The sequence below is a fragment of the Eleutherodactylus coqui genome, chromosome 13 (genome assembly GCF_035609145.1).
Source record: "Eleutherodactylus coqui strain aEleCoq1 chromosome 13, aEleCoq1.hap1, whole genome shotgun sequence".
NCBI lineage: Eukaryota > Metazoa > Chordata > Amphibia > Anura > Eleutherodactylidae > Eleutherodactylus > Eleutherodactylus coqui.
This window is the reverse complement of record NC_089849.1, coordinates 17,398,289-17,416,188: the sequence shown is the minus strand read 5'-3', so window position 1 is coordinate 17,416,188 and position 17,900 is coordinate 17,398,289. Positions and strand designations below refer to the sequence as shown.

Here is a 17,900-nt window from a genome sequence, read left to right as displayed (position 1 = left end):
CAACACTGACAATACTCCTGTCTTAAAACATGAGCATGGTGTGGATGGGTCGGCGATTACCCAGAATGCACCTTGCATTGGAGATACCTGCCCTTTGCCAACACAACATCTCCTACCTTTGCTGCTAAACCAGAAACAGAACTGGAGACATCTTCTAAGATACGGCCTTCTTTTACCTGTTGGATTGGAGAAAGGGAGGAATAGGAACATGAGCTCATGGTGGGGGGACGATGAGGGTGAGCGGTGGGGAAAAGCGCTTTCTAAGCACCGCTACACTTCCAAACATCGTCTTATGTCAAGAAATAATGCTGAGGGACTTTGCAAATACTTTTGCTCAGTTTCATCAAATCTTATACTCCAGTCACAGTCAGAGCTGCAATTCAACATATGCAATTTTCCTAATTCAAGCTGCAAGGAGAACCTGTCCAGATCCGCTTCCCGAGTCAGTGACCGCACATACATGTGACGCATCACCGCAGCAGCCAGGAGTGGACAGAACTAAGTGTTCAACACTGCTGCAGTACAGGAGCGCCGATCCAATGACGTCTGTCAGAGCAATGCTGAAGATGGAAAACAATCGGAATGCAGCTCTAGGTGTAAATGGAGGGGAAATATAATGTAACAAGTACTGAATATATTAGCAAAGGCATTCAGCAATATACAAAGACAGTAAGATGAGGTTTAGAAGGGAAGCTTCATTGTAAGTGATAGCAGTGCAGGGGGGAAATAAAGCGTATGACCACCAGAACACACCAGACAATGTACTGAGAGGGGAGTCATCATCTACCAACATTACTTATCCTGTATTATACTCCAGAGCTGCACTCACTATTCTGCTGGTGGAGTCACTGTGTCCATACATTACTTATCCTGTACTGATCCTGAGATATATCCTGTATTATACTGCAGAGCTGCACTCACTATTCTGCTGGTGGAGTCACTGTGTACATACATTACTTATCCTGTACTGATCCTGAGATATATCCTGTATTATACTCCAGAGCTGCACTCACTGTTCTGCTGGTGGGGTCACTGTGTACATACATTACTTATCCTGTACTGATCCTGAGTTACATCCTGTATTATACTCCAGAGCTGCACTCACTATTCTGCTGGTGGAGTCACTGTGTACATACATTACTTATCCTGTACTGATCCTGAGTTACATCCTGTATTATACTCCAGAGCTGCACTCACTATTCTGCTGGTGGAGTCACTGTGTACATACATTACTTATCCTGTACTGATCCTGAGTTACATCCTGTATTATACTCCAGAGCTGCACTCACTATCTTGCGGGCTTCACAACACTCCTTGCTTGTTCAGTGTCTGCAAAGAGCTTCCTCTGGCAATTTGCATTCTGGGAAGTACAGTCTCTACACCAGACACTGTATAGTCATGTGATGTAGGATAAACTAATTGCCCCCTGACATTATATGAGCTCAGATAAACTGTGAAAGGTCCTGCAACAAACCTGCTCCCATAACAGGCAGAATAGCGAGCGCAGCTCTGGAGAAGAATGGATGGTAAAAACAAAAACACAGATGTAACTCAGGATCAGTACAGGGTAGGTACGCAGCGACTCCACCTTTCAGGTAGGTTACACAATAGTGGTTGTATGGTGGCCATACGCTTTATGCAGGTGTGATAGAAGCAGCTTGGGTGCGAGGTAAGAGATTCTGCACATCCGTATAACATGCGCAATCAGGAACTGCACCGATATAATGATTAACAGATCAAGAAAAGCCAGTGGGAAGCTGGAAGAAGAGGGGAGGGGGCTGCAGGGGATGATGGGTAACAAAGCAGCAGTGGGATAGCGGGTGTATGATGATGGTGGGTGCAGCAGTGGACGGCACTTGAGACAGAACGACACCACTTTACACATGGCTTGTGAGTTAGTCCCCACGACCTGCAGCCATCGGCTGACCACATTACGGGACGTTACCTTCTCCTGGGCTGGTTTGACAACAGTTTCATTAATGGTCTGGCCTAGCTCAGAGGCCTATCCAGGAGAGAAAGAAGAGGACAGACGTCAGGGCGCTGGGCGAGACTCCCTGGACACGGATGACGTGCGCGGACCATGTATGTATAAGGACAAGACATGCAAAAAAGACAGGACATGCATAGGGAAGGAGGAACAGCCAGTCCGATGGAGGCGGGTCACCTCTAGGAGTCTGGTGGGTCATATGTACTAGTCACATGACATGTACTCCAATCACATCCAAAGCTGCATTATGGATTCTCCATGAAATCCATCAAGACATAAATGTAGCTTCCCTTCATCTGCTGCTGTATTTGGCTACATCTCCAACAGTGCAATGCAGCCGAATATAAACTGAGCAGCGATATTGGGTTACCAAGGATCATCGTAGGAAATCAGTAGAATTTTGAATGCAGCTTTGGATGTGAATGGAGTAGAAGACATGATTTAATCCAAAATTACTCAATGTGACATGTGGATATATCATTAGGCATGACGACCTCTGGGCTCCGGAGATACGACCAGCAGGAGGCGGCACAGGCAAAGGGGATGAGATGGTTTAGGGGGAACAGCCTGATATAAAGACCTCCGATATTACAACATACTTGCTGCAAAAACCAGGCCTGCGCTATGGGGAGTAGGAAACGGATGAAGGAAGAAGAGGCCTCGGGACCTGGACACAGACAGACAAGGCACAGACGGCACCGGACTGCCACACACGGACCATGCACACGTATATATATGTATATGATGCCTGGATTACCGAGTCCGGTGGATGCTTGTTCCCACCCCAAAACTGCGCACGGGCAGTGATGGCGGGGGAGGGGGAGAAGAGACTAACTTTAGTAATCATACAGAGACCCTCCAAGCTTCATCTTCCCAATACCCCAATAATGTAGCACCCACAAAACAGCCACCCGAAGCGGGGCCTACAGAAATTGCTTGTCTCATATGTAGAAGTCCTCTCAGCCAATCAGCAAGGCTGACAGAGGTCAGGTGTTACACTCCCCTCTTTAAAATGCGACAGGGTGGGTTCTTCTGGCCTCCTGATTGCATCCACTAGATGGAGCCACTCTATAGGGCTGAATTCATTTACCCTAATTAAAACATATAGGAAAACCAAATGGGGGCCTTAGCAAGTAAAAGCGAGCTCCGTACTATAGTGAGGCTCCACCTTTTTCCACAGTGGTACATGGAAACAATCAGCAAGCTGATGTCAATGGATCTAATTTTAATTCTCTCTCCAAGTGCATAACGGCGTCCTGCTATGAACGGACCGTGCGTCTGGTCAGTTTAAAGTGGCTGTACCAGAATAGACCCATCATAGGATAGGTGATAAAAGTCTTAAATCGGAAGGGGTGTCACCACTGAGACAATCCTAAGAAAGAGGATCCCGTGTCGCCCCTCTCCACCTCGCTGCACTCCCCACAGGAGACTGGATGGAGCAGCAGTCGCACATGCATGGGGGTCGCTCCATTCATAGTCAAAAGGGCCTGTCGGAGATAGCCGAGTGTACCTATAAGAGGCTCTCGGAGGCCCCTTGTATGTAGTGACCAGTGGAGGAGTGGGGGCATACCTTATTTTTTCGTTAAATCAGACTGCGTTTTTTGATGGGCAAACAGTAGATTTTATGGGTACCATTTTGGGGTACACAGCTTTTGATTACTCATTAATGGTTTTTGAAGCTGGGGTAACAGGTATTTCGTATTTTTCTTAATAGCGTTCACTGTGTGATAAATAGTACAATATTTTAATAGTTTGGACTTTTTTCCTAACTCTTAATATTTTTTAGGTTTTAAGAGCTTTTTTAAACATTTTATCTACAATTGTATTATTTAGTCCTCATAGGGGATTTGGACTTGCAATCACTTGATCGCTTCTACTATATATTACAATACTTCAGAGATGCCTGTTAAGCCCTGCCATAGGTAGAACTTGATAGGCATCCATGCATGGCAGCCTTGGGAGCCTTCAATAGGCACCAGGCTGCCATGCCATCTCACTGGCACCCTACCACCACGTTAGGGCTCCTGTCCATGGGAGATTGCGCACTGCGTTCCCCGCGGCCATAATCCGGTAGCGGGGAACATAGTGAACGCTTTCCATAGCGCTGCTATAGAAAGAGCAGCTCCGCTGTCCACGAGTGGAAAATTATAGTGATTCTCTGCTCGCAGGTGGCAAATTGCGGCATGCCGTGATGAGCCTATCTGTCAGATAGGCTCACCGCAGAGAACAAACAGTTCTCTCCCCTGCTCCCGGGCAGCGGAATATCACTAGCGATGTTCCGCAACGCCCGTGGACAGGTGGCCTTACAGGGGAATCCGAGAGGGTGATTTAATACAAATCTGTGTTGGATTTTACTGCCCCATGAATATACAACACTTTCTTATTTAGATTACTCAGACTACTTGGCTATCTGTTTGATGAGGCCGCTTTCACACGGCCGTGAAACTCGCGTGAGATTTGTGCGTTTCAAGACACGAATATAAACCCCATTCTTTTGAATGGAGTCATATACACGAGTGATGTCCCATCTCTCTGCATTCCGCGTAATGCACCGCCCATTGATTTCAAATGGGACCTTTAACGCATCGTATGGCTCTCGCGTGCCAATGTGAGGTTTCCCATTGAAATCAATGTGAAACACGTCCGATCCTCTATCTCGTAAGAAAGGATGGGACTTCCCAGATGCGATTTTGCATGAAAAACACCTCGCATCCACGGGTAAATCGTACGTTCACAAGCGCGATATCGCGCTCGTCTTTGTGTAGGTAGCTTAAGAGTTAAAATGCCCCTGGGACTCACAAAATAAGATCTGATAGCTATAGCTAGCATACTTGTTGATGGTTTCCATTTAACAGAATGTTGCCCTTCAAGTTGAGACACTGTTATTCCTACATATCACGAAGTAAAAACACATGAAAACATCAAATTCCACAACTGCAACTTGCTGATGGTTTCCATGTGTCAATGTAAATAATGAACCTCCACCTTTCTTTATCTCCTCCTCCTCCTCATTAGCATAAAGGGCCACCTGCATCATATAAGGAAGAACAAGGAGGATGCAGGAAAGTATTATATGCAGGATAAAGAATTAGAGACACGTCATTGAACAGGTAAGTTAACTCATTAACGACCACACACTGGGAAATAAAACATTTTGCAAAGGCAAATTACAGAGAAGTTTAACTCTTTAAAAAAAGGGATGAGAGTTAATGTATAAGAATAGGGGAAACATGGCTGTCTTCCTGCAGAAACAGAACCTCCCCCGCAGGCCGTGCCTGGTACTACAGCTACGTTCCAATCATCTGAATGAGGCCCAGCTGTAATACCAGTCACAGCCAAACTGGCAGCAGTGGTGCCTTTTCTGGAAGGAGGCAGCCATGTTTTTTCTAGTGTCATACAAAACCCTTCAGGCTACATTCACACCAGCTTTAGGCTTCCTTTCAACATTTCGCTTTTCTGCTCCGGCAGGGGAGCGAAAAAAAAAAAAAAAAAAAAAGGGAATGCCAGACCAGTCCAATGATGGAAATGAATGGCGCTGGGTGAATCCCATTGACTATAATGAGGTCCGCCAGCTTCAGGCCTTCCCCTCAGATATTGTAAAACAGGCTGTGTTATTTTGTCAAAATTCCACACTGGAGACTCCAAAACAGGAGTGAACACAGCTTTAAAGTGTTTGTGCCAAGACTTAAGTGTCTGATCAGTGGAGATCTGACTGCTGGGACCCCCACCAATCTCAAGGATGGGGGTTCCTAGTCTCTACAAATGACTAGAATGGTGGTTGAGCATGCAAGCTGACACTTCATTCATTTCAATGGAGCTACCAGAGAAAGCTGAGCGCTTGAACCCATAGAAATGAAGGGGGCAGCAGAATGCCAGCACTCAGGCTCCCAATCAGATAGTTATCCTCCATCCTGTGGATAGCTTTAAATCTTGGTACAACCCCTTTGAAGGGGTATTCCCATATGAGAAATGGGGTTCCCGATATGGGAATACAGTGTGGAAACAATGGCAGCAGGTTGCCTACAACCGTATATACAACACATTATACTACCAGGTGGTATACACAGGCTTTTTTTTCCCTATAAAATTCATCATGGCAGTCTCTATATAGAGCTTGGATTGCCCAGAGAACTGACCACAGCTGAACTTATATATACACAGAGACCAGGCCATCAATGCCATCATATAGAGTCAGTCACTATTATCTATATAGAGATGCCCGCCCTCCGGCAGGGACGTGCTTACACAATTAGCGCCCATATGTAAACCCTCTTTTTCGTACTAACCTTCTGTGTAGCTTGGGTTCCCAGCTTGGAAGCCTGAAAAGAAAAAAGAAGAACACATAAAAACTACTTCTATTACCCCCACAGAGGGGTTTCCAGCATCATCTGACAAGTGGTGGTCTTGCTACAAGAGCCCTCATCCATCAGGATAATAGGGAACCCCTATATGAGGCAGCCACCATCTGTTCAGCTTTCTCCATTCATTGCACAGCCAGACAGTCCCCCTCTCACCTGATGGAATGGGAGGAGGGGGCGCAATATCCATATCTGGTGGGAGTTACCAGAGGTGAGACCACCAATCACACATCAGTGCCATTTGAGAATAAAGGGCTTGTTCACAGAAGCGTTGCAGATTTCCATTAGACGAAACCTGACAGCAACTACAAGCACCATAAACCAAGTCTATGACGGGAAGTCTGGGGACCCGTGGCTTGTACACAACTGATCCCCCGTTCCTGCGGTGTCCCCCGGCAAAGTTAGCATGTGCTGGCAGCTTTACTTTTTCTGCGCGTGCATTTCCAATTAGTTTCTATGGGACGTACGTATGCATGCAGAAAGAGTCAAGCTGCTGGCACATGCTGACTTTACTGGGGACACCACAGGAACAGGGAATCCGTTGAGTATGAGATAAAGCTCCCTGGACTCCCCGTTACCTAAGCTATACGCACCATAGCTCAGTTTATGGCGTTTACAGGTCGCCTTTAAAATCAAGGATGAAATAACGCTGCATAGAGTGCTATTTCGTCCTGTAGAACGCTGTTCGGAAATCGAACAGAGCCCATTTTTCATCAATGGAGTCCATTTGGCTTAGTTGTAAAATGGATCCATTTGGCCAGTGGGTTCCGTCTTCCTTCTCTTATGAGCAGGAAAGCGGAAACGAAAACCTGATGTGAACAAATACATGCGCATTACAAGATCTGGACACTAGAGGGCAGCAGCGGATAAATACAAGTTTACTTACACTTTCCTTGGCCGCAGAGGCAAATTTACTTGCGCCAACAGTGAAGCTGCTCCAGCCCTATAGGAGACAAGGAATGTAAATGTATAAGCTGGATACCACAGAACAGGGGAGCGGAAAATAAGTAATTCTGCAGTCACAACATCTTAACATACCGAGTACAGTGAGGTCATTGCGTTGTTCAGAAAATCGTCTTCTTTCTTCGGAGGATTGACAGTGTTGCCAAAGCCGACATATCTGTTCTCCTGGTTTCCGACACCCCCTCCACTGGTAGACAAGAAATAATTAGTGGGGACTCACTGACGTCTTTTTTTTTAAGGGACATCCTGTAGTTTCTATTGGCACCATTTCAGAGTACATATAACTGACTGCTTATTATATTTTGTTTCTTGGAGACGGGGTGACCAAAAAAAAAAAAAAGCGCAATTCTCACAACGTTCACCATGCGGGTTAGATAAGGCATTACCTTGATAGATTGGACTTTTACGAATGCAGCAATACTAAATATGTACTTTTAATTTAGATTTTTTGAAAATTATAATTTAGTATTACATTATACTGCAATCGGACAGGCAATCAGGCCACGCCACGGGCAAGGCTTCAGAGGCAATCTATCAGGCCACGCCACAGGCAAGGCTTCAGAGGCAATCTGCAATGGCAACCCTGGGGGCTTTCAGAAGGTCCCCAGCTTCCATAGCAACTGAACGGCATAATGTGATCTCATCACAGAGGGCCAAACAGGGCATTTAAAGAGTTAACATCTTGGTCTTTCATCTTCACTTTCAAAAGTAAATTTTTTTGTGCTGTCGACACGGCTGAACGACGTATTGTTGTTTTGTTTTTTTTTATTACTTGGCAAGCTGAGATTTTAATTGGTATGATTTTTCGGCACAAAGTATTGCAGAACTTTTATGAAATATTTTTGGAGGACAGGGAGAAAAAAAACTCAATTCTGCCAATGTGTTTTTCCACAAGAAGAAAAAACAAAACAAACTGTTTTTCTTCCACGATTTTTTATGTGTTTTCCTTTATTATAAATGTATTTAGTGGAAATAAAGCCGCAGTCCTATGATCGCTCTGATCATACTTCTGTACTGCTATTATCGCATCGCTATTCATAGTGATCATAGGCAATGGTAGACCCCGACAGTGTCCGATTGCCGTGGTGGGCCGTGACGTCACAGAGGGTGCGCCCTCCCTGTGAAAACCATTTACATGCAGTGATCAACATTGATTGCGGCATTTAGGCTGGGTTCACACGGGGCATATTCCAGTTGGAAATCTTGCGGTTTGGCCGCAGCAAAAACCGCGAGATTTCCGCCGGGAGAACTGCCGCGGCGGCTTTGAAGCGGCCCGGCCGCTCGCTTTTCCGTTGCGGCCGGCGCTCCCAGAGGAGAGCACGGCCGCGACGAGAATAAACAAAAAAGTAAAAGTAAATAGACATGCTGCATCTTCTGAAACCACGGCTGCAGCGGCCACGGTTTCAGCCGGACTTACCGCAGCGGATTGGCCGTCCCGTGTGGCTAATCCCGAGATTAGCAGCCGCGGGCGGATTTGCCGCGGCGAAATTCCGCGCGGCAAATCCGCCCTGTGTGAACCCAGCCACAGCTCGTATCAGTGTTCTCACTGATCCTCACTGTTAGGGCTCCTACCCACTTGCGTTTTTTTAACGCTACGATATTGCTGTGTTTTTTTGCCGCGATTATCAATGGGACTTTCTAATGTTAAAAACGCATCGCAAGTTTGTGCTTTGCGATTTTTGTGCGATGCGTTTTTAAGTCCCATTGACAATCGCGTTAAAAAACCACAAGTGGGTAAGAGCCCTCTGCGGATGACACAGGCTCAGCTTCTGAGCCCGCATCATCCATAGGATGTAAGTTTACGTCCATTTGTGGGAACCCCTTTTCAGACAAGACGTAAACTTAAGTCCCTGTGCGAGAACGGATTAAAAGCATTAAAAAAATTTTTTTTTTAAATTGTTTTTAGGGTACGTTTCAGTGTGATGGGGCAAGTGAAGTGGTCTCCCTGCTCCCCAGAACACATATATTGTACATGGGGGACGTGGCATTGCATAATCTCCCCTATGGCAGTAGCCCTGTAACTGTCTGCAAATCGTACATGAACCAGTAAGAACAGGCTGCACTGTAAAGTCATCTAAGGGAAGAACCTACCCCTGATAGGAGTTGACATCATCGTTCAGCCAGTCCTCAAAGGCTTTGTCCCCAGAGGGGGCGCCACTGTGGCCGCTGGTGTTGGAGCTGTAAATGGAGAACAAGATTATGGGAACTAAATATCAAACTTGGAAGAATCTACTGTGATAAAATAGACCCCCAGCCGCGCCTTACCGGTGAGACGAGACACCCAACATCTTAGGCTGAGGAGGGGTCCAGTTCTTGGCAGGTGAGGTCTCTTCAGACCAGTCCCGACCTTCAGCCAATGTAGCGACCTACACAAAGGTGATGCAGACACAAATGTCATAACGCTTAACTACCGGTATATACACTCTGTATACACACACATACCCACAACCGCCCAATAATTATACAATCAGTGTGTTCTTCCATTACACAAGTATGCACAGTACCAAGCTTATCCATCATGAAGTGCCTCCTGGAATTGGCCACTTAAAGGGGTATTCAGGAACATTTAAATGTTTTGTCATTAATGACCAACAGATGATCGTCAGGGACCCGCCGCTCAGATCCCCGAGGCCGCTGTCACTGCGGTCAGCGCAGGAAGCAGGTGTAGTTCCGATTGAATTCAATGCAATACCAACCCGGGCTGCTGCACTACGGTCAGCACTTTCTGCTTCCTACAATGACAGCGGTCCTAGGAATCAGCTGATCTGCAGATATCCGTGTGGTGGGTCCCAGTCGGTCATCAATAGGAAAAATAAAGTACCGGAATAGCCCTTAAAATGTAACTAAGAGAGAAGCAGAATTGAGGAGGAAGTAGAGAATGCGCAGTACAGGGGGGATTCTGGGGGTACAAGGCAGTAGGCCCTCTTGGAAGTGAGTGAACACTGTAGTTAGCATTATATAGGGGCACTACAGACGGAAATGTAAAGGGAGTTATTTGTGGATAGCACCATATAGAAAGCAGCGTGGCTGACAATATATAGGGGATGTTCGTGGATGGTACTAAATAGGGAGCACACTGTAGACTGCATTATATAGAGAGCACATTTACTGACACTGGTACTATAAAGGGTATAGTTGAGGATGGTACTGTTTAGGGAGCCCAGTGACCAACAGCATATAGGGGATACGTCTGGATGGTACTATATAGGGAGCATGATAGCTGACAGTATATAGGAGATATTTGTGGGTGGCACAATATAAGGGATAGAGTGTCTAGTAGTGTATAGGGGATACCTGTGGATGGTACTATACATATAAGGAGCACTACAGCTGGTCAACTTTGGGGGACTGCACTGTAATACACAGCTCAGCTGCTGTAGACCGCCATCATCCTGCAGCTCGGTGACCTGTATGACCGCCCTCTGGTCACAGGACTCCTTGGTGCCTTCTAATATGCTTATGATTTACAGGGGGCTACCCATATATAGCAGAACAGGCACATAGAGGGGCCGGACACCCGTGACCTCACCTTGTCTCGGTATAGAGCTGCGGCTTTGCTGTTGTACTTCTCCTGCAGACTCCAGCAGGGGTCATAGTCCTCCTGGGTCTCCAAGAACTGGCGGAACTTGCCGTTACCCCCAGCCTTCATCTTCTCCAGCTCCACATCCTTCCACTTGTCCATAGTGACCGAACGCACGAAGCTGCAAAACAGAGAGCTGGGTGACCACGAGGGTTCAGTAGTGGTCTCGTTTCTAGCCTAGGACCCCAAATTACTTTTTCAAGATGCCCTCATAGGGACATGGAAAGCGGGTGGGGGTGACCACAATTGCAAGAAAATGGCCTTGCACCATAATGTATATTGGGGATACTACCTGAGGTGAACTCCGAGCCCCCGATGCTTTCCAGAACACTCCAGACATACCCAGATGCCATAAGTGACGCTGACCCACTGAGGGTTAAAGGCTCCACATTCAAAGCAGGTCTGGAAGAGAAGAGAAATACACTAGGAATAGGCATATGCTCTACTTCCTGTATACGGACACCATATAGGGGATCCCCTCTATCACCACAGAGAAGGGCTCCCAGTCATATGAATGGGCACTGGGTCATACTCTGTGTGTGCCCCCCTGAAGCCCCCGGTGAAATCAGCTGATCACTGGTCAGACGTACTGAATGAGCACCCCTATAATACACCGCAAGACCCTTCATCTCTGTGTGGACTCACATTGTTTTCATCCTCCGCTCTGACCTCCTTCAGCACCTTCCTTGTCCGAGGACTCGCCATGTCTCTACAACAGAAGAAAACATCATTAGACCCCCATGGTAGACAGTCCTATGTAAATAAGTCATATTGGGGTCAGTCTGGTGACTCTTCCTGCTACAAAGAGGGTCCCTCCCTGTAGAAAACCTGACATGTCCAGTCCATTGATTTCAATAAGCATTATGGAATTCTTCATTAGTCCTGCGGAGGCGCTGCAGGAAGACTGAACTCTTGCTGTTGGGTTCTCCCACCAGAGTTCCATGCAGCAGTACACTCCGAAATCAGCTTATTGTCAGGGGACCCTCCTGATAAAAGGGAGGTTTTCCAAGCTTGGGGTCCCTTCACATGTAGCAGATTTGGTGCAGATTCTCGTAGCAGAAAAATAAGCACCGTTTTGTTCGGTTTTGATGCGAATCTGCAGCCGCCGTCATTCCTTCACAGAGGTCTGCTGTGGATCCACACCGAAATCTGATCTACACCCACTACATTGACAAAGGCCGCTCAGCCGAAACGTGGCCGCTTTGTATGGAAGAATAGAGAGTTTTTGTACTTCTTGCCCCGCATGCGCCGTCACGCCTTTCTCAGGAGTCGATCCTGCGATTCCGACTGCACCAAGATGCCTCGCTGGAACCAGCAGTGAGGATTGTGCAACACCTTTATTTGTTCTGTTCCCATCTAAATCCCTGACATGTGACTGCACGGCGTCCTACATACGAGCGGGCATGATATCGGGCGCGATATCGCGCTCGTCAATGTGCATTTTTACGCGGATGTGCGGAATTTGCCCCGTCAACGACCAAAATTCACATGCGGAATTCCGATGCGGAAAATGACATTTCCACATAAAGCAGCGACAGGATGGCGCCGTGCGGACGTAACATTCTGGCTACGTTCATATGATGGATGGCGCCCTGCCAGTCAGTTGCTTGATGTGCCCGTGACACGCAAGTGAGCGCTGCTGCCACTTGACTGCAGTCATGGTACAGCGCTGCTCATTTTGTAGAGGCCGTGCCTGGTATAGCTACTCAATTCCACTTAATTGAGAGGGTCCGAGCTGCTCTCAGGTCATGTGACCGATAACCCCGACATCAGAGGCCTGAGAAGACGCCACAGAGCACGGCGACCTCCTCCAACAGCCGGGGACCCCGGAACAGATCTTTGTCCTTGGCAGTACCCTCCACCGCCACTGATCAGGGGTTTTAAGAGACCGGGGTGCTCGGATGAGCGCTGTGCCCTCTTCTCAGGTCCGTGATGTCACGTTCACTTGTCACGTAGCTGAGCGTAGCTAGTGAATGGGACCAAGCTGCAATACCAGGTACAGCCACTATACAATGTGCGGCACTACGCCTGGTATGCAGTGAAGAGGATGCATTGCTCACCCAAATACAGCAGCCACGTCAGCTGATTGCTGGGGTCTCCTGTATACCTGCGATTTTCTATGCAAATGCGATGCAATTTACGAGAAAAAACACACATGGTACCGCGGTCAGGTGTCTGACGGAGGAGGGAGAGTATAGAGGGGTTTAATACTAACCCCCCTTACGTTCTGTTCACACGCAGCAGGATTGGTGCAGATTTTGGCATGAATCCCCAGCAGACGCCCGCTGCAGATCCGCAGTGCAGGATCCGTTCTGGCTGCTACCTCCCTGGTTTCAGGATCTCTGCTTGCTGGCAGCTGGGGGCTCAGTCACACTTGCGCTGTGGATTCCGTTTTCCTGTTCTGTTATGAAAACAGTCAAAGTCCACCCCAAACGCCCATCCGTCCGCCTCCCCCTGCGATGGAGCGCCCCCATCATTGTGACAGGCGATGAGGGGCATTAAAGAGCGCTAACACAAAATCGAGCGCTGGTCTGCGAAGCGCCACTGAGATGAATGGGAGCGTCTGAGCGCCGCCTTACGGTATTGTCACATCGGCGCTGGGGATTCTGCTTTCCTGCTCTGTTCCGAAAGCAAGAAGGGGAATCCCCGCGGCCGAGCGGTTCCGCCCCCCGGCTACACCGCGGTCCGCCCCCACCCACACCGCGGTCCGCCCCCACCCACACCGCGGTCCGCCCCCACCCACACCGCGGTCCGCCCCCACCCACACCGCGGTCCGCCCCCACCCACACCGCGGTCCGCCCCCACCCACACCGCGGTCCGCCCCCACCGCGGTCCGCCCCCACCGCGGTCCGCCCCCACCGCGGTCCGCCCCCACCGCGGTCCGCCCATTTACCACCCACTTTTTGGACGGAAGAAAACGCTTCTCCTTCCGGTATTCGCAGTCACATCTGTGATGGCCGCCCGATGCGGATAGGAGACCCCCTTATGGGGACCACTCTTTCTTCCCAGATGCTGCGCCATTTCGTCCAGGACTTTAGCGCCAATCAGGAACGGAGGTTCCAAAGACGACCTCCGACCCAGACGTGAGCGCAAGCCAGCAGGGCTGCACCGACCGGGGAGGGTTTGTTACATTGTATCCTCCGCCCCGCTACATTGTAACAGACGCTGCCCGTGGATCCAGTCTACACAACTGTAACGACCCCCCAGCGGCGACAAGCATCAGGTGTTCCCATTCACTGACAGCAAGCAGGGATCTTAGCAAACGGGAGAAACGGACACAACGTACGATAGAAAGCCGCAGATCGGCCATCATACGCTCAGCGACATCACCAGGAGTGATAAAACGACGGGCAGGAATGTGGCGCTGCTACGGGACGCGGCCGGGGTGACATCACGGGACGCGGCCGGGGTGACATCACGGGACGCGGCGGGGGTGACATCACGGGACGCGGCGGGATAACGCCCGGCGGCCCAGCATCCTCCAGGATGAAGTAGTGCCGCACGCAGCGCCGTTTCATTCGCAATTTCTTGCCCAAACTGCGCGGCGTCCATCAGCCCCCCTGAACACTGCAATGGCCGACCACCCCACAGCAGCACAGAGGAGCCCAGCAGCCGTTGCTAGGCAACAGCCTGACTAAAATGAGGGTCCGGCACCCCCAGAACAGACAGGGGAGCAGCAGACGTGTCGCAGCTCCAGGAGACTGTCGCGATAGCCGGTTGTGTGACGGTAACGGAGGAGGCCGGGCTGTGTGCCCGCGGGGTACCTGCTGTGTGCGGCTCGGGCTCGGCTCTCTCTGCGCGGCGGGCCGGTCTCTCACTATACGGCCGCCATCTTCCGGCTACGTTGCAGCTTCGCGGAGGATTGTGGGGCGGTTAACCCCCTGCGTGCCAGCGGGCAGGGAGGAGAAGGAATGGCGGCGGGGATTTACCTCACATGTAAGACGGAGGGCGGCGCTCTGCGGCCTCAGAGGAACCTCACAGACGGCCGACATGTTACTGACCCCGAGAGGAGGGGTGTCTGTGGGGCAGATACTAGCTGCAGACAGGGGGCGCCAGTCACTGCCGGACGGGGGAGCACGGACCTGTAAAACGTGGCCTATACTTATGGACTACTGGGATGGTTGGCAACCAAATAATAAGCCCAAATGATACCGCCATACACCACCTAAATAATACCGCCATACACAACCCAAATAATACCACCATACACCACCCAAATAATACCGCCATACGCCGCCTAAATAATACCATCATACACCGTCTACATAATACCATCATACACCGTCTAAATAATACCATCATACACCGTCTACATAATACCATCATACGCCGTCTACATAATACCATCATACGCCGTCTAAATAATACCATCATACACCGTCTAAATAATACCATCATACACAGTCTACATAATACCATCATACACCATCTAAATAATACCATCATACACCGCCTAAATAATACCATCATACACAACCTAAATAATACCATCATACACCACCTAAATAATACCGCCATACACTGTCTAAATAATACAGCCATACACCACCTAAATAATACCATCATACACACCTAAATAATACCATCATACACAACCTAAATAATACCATCATACACCGTCTAAATAATACAGCCATACACCACCTAAATAATACCATCATACACACCTAAATAATACCGCCACACCCCATCTAAGTAATACCGCTATATACCACCTAAATACAGAGCCCAAATAATACCGCCATACGCCACCTAAATAATACCGCTATACGCCATCTAAATAATACCATCATAAACCACCTAAATAATACCGCCATATGCCATCAAAATATAGAGCCCATATATCGTCATACGCCACCTAAATAATACCGCCATACGCCACCAAAATAAAGAGCCCATATAATACCATTATATCACCTAATTAATACCATCATACACCACCTAAATAAAACCACCATACACCGCCTAAATAATACCGCCATACGCTGCCTAAATAATACTGCTATACACCACCTAAATACAGAGCACAAGTATTACCATTAAACAGATCAAACATATTTATTCAGGACCCAAGTAAAGGCCCATTTACACACAACGATTATTGCTCAAAAGATGTCTTTTGAGCGACAATTGTTCTGTCATTTACAGCGCAAGATGATCGCTTAAGATGAGCGTTCACCTTGCGCTGCCAGCGGAGGATGCAGAGGACAAGCGGGGTGTCCCCAGACTCCCCGCTTGTCTTCTGTATCCAGCTGTTTTCTGTACAGAGCGCCCAGCTGTTATACAGCCGAGCGCTCCGTGGGGGGTATGGAGAACATATGGAGAACACAGCTGAACCGCTCTGTTCTTCATACCCAGTCTATTATCAGGGAGCGGGATACAGCTGAAACAATAGTATCAGCTGTATCCCGCTGTGAATCCCTGATAAGGCTCATCGTCAGCATGCTGAAAGACAACGATGAGCGACAGCATAACGAAAACTGCACGATGTCAGTGCAGCTACACACAATGATTATCACTCAAAAGACGGCTTTTGAGCGAATTCTGAGTGATAATCGTGTGTAAATGGGCCTTAAGGCTGCCTGTCCACGGGCGTTGCGACATCCCGCAACGGATCTCTGCCGCCCGGGAGCAGGAGCCAGCTGACAGATCTCCGTGGTCAGCCTATCTGACAGATAGGCTAACCGCAGAGAATTGCAGCAATTCGCAGCCGGATTATCGCCTCGGGGAACGCAATGCAAAAAACGCCCGTGGACAGGCAGCCTAATACTGCCACATGCAACCTAAATAATACCACCACACACAGCCCAAGTAATACCGGCTTACATAGGACAAATACAGTGCCCACATCATACCATCATTCACAGCCCAAATACAGTGCCCAAGTAATACCACCCCACACAACCTAAGGGTTCTCTCACACGAGCATATATTTTACTGTGTATTATGTGTGTGGCGGTTTGCGTATGTAATATATGGTACCATTCTTAAATTGACTTGCAGTTGTGCCTCTCACACACCGCATGCGAAATGCATGCAAAAATGAACGCAACATGCAGTATCTTGCCGTGTATTAGGCCCGCATACACGCAAAGATAGTTTATGGGGATTGTCGGCATGCAGCAAGGATGTAATGCATTATGTACTTACTGCGTGCTGCACAAAAGGTACCGCCACAGACAGCCAAAATCCAGAGACTAAATAGCACCATACACAACCTAAATACAGAGCCCAAGAAATATCACCATACACAGGACAAATAATACTGACATATACAGGCCGAGTACAGAGTCCATATATATAGCCCAAATTATACCACCATACAAAGCCCACGTACTGCTGCCTTACACTGCTCAAATAATATCACAATACACAGCTCAAATAATACTGCCACACGCAGCTCAAATAATACCAGCATATAAAGGCCAAATAAAACTGCCATTCACAACCAAAATACAGAGCCCAAATAATACTGCTATACTGTATATAGCCCAAATAATACTGCTATACTGTATATAGCTCGAATAATACTGCTATACTGTATACAGCTCAAATAATACTGCTATACTGTATATAGCTCAAATAATACTGCTATACTGTATACAGCTCAAATAATACTGCTATACTGTATATAGCCCAAATAATACTGCTATACTGTATATAGCTCAAATAATACCACCATACACAGCCCAAATAATACTGCTATACTGTATACAGCTCAAATAATACCAGCATATAAAGGCCAAATAAAACTGCCATTCACAACCAAAATACAGAGCCCAAATAATACTGCTATACTGTATACAGCTCAAATAATACTGCTATACTGTATACAGCTCAAATAATACCACCATACACAGCCCAAATAATACTGCTATACTGTATACAGCTCAAATAATACTGCTATACTGTATACAGCTCAAATAATACCAGCATATAAAGGCCAAATAAAACTGCCATTCACAACCAAAATACAGAGCCCAAATAATACTGCTATACTGTATATAGCTCA

The 17,900-nt window shown here is 47.9% G+C and overlaps 1 protein-coding gene across 2 annotated transcripts in view; it reads right to left on the bottom strand.

Moving 5' to 3' along the window:
• ARFGAP1 (ADP ribosylation factor GTPase activating protein 1) overlaps positions 1–14,757 on the bottom strand; it is a 29,321-nt gene extending 14,564 nt beyond the window's left edge. The window contains exons 1-11 of one of the 2 annotated variants that reach the window (XM_066588174.1): positions 14,653–14,757; positions 11,534–11,597; positions 11,181–11,290; positions 10,838–11,009; positions 9,574–9,674; positions 9,400–9,486; positions 7,384–7,495; positions 7,232–7,288; positions 6,274–6,306; positions 1,946–2,002; positions 117–176 (exon numbers count right to left, since the gene is read on the bottom strand). In XM_066588174.1, the coding sequence (XP_066444271.1) occupies positions 117–176; positions 1,946–2,002; positions 6,274–6,306; positions 7,232–7,288; positions 7,384–7,495; positions 9,400–9,486; positions 9,574–9,674; positions 10,838–11,009; positions 11,181–11,290; positions 11,534–11,593 (849 nt within the window). In that variant the 5' untranslated portion in view covers positions 11,594–11,597; positions 14,653–14,757. The remainder of the gene's footprint in view (positions 1–116; positions 177–1,945; positions 2,003–6,273; positions 6,307–7,231; positions 7,289–7,383; positions 7,496–9,399; positions 9,487–9,573; positions 9,675–10,837; positions 11,010–11,180; positions 11,291–11,533; positions 11,598–14,652) is intronic. The other variant, XM_066588175.1, reaches the window with a different exon arrangement.
• Positions 14,758–17,900: the final 3,143 nt, after the last annotated feature.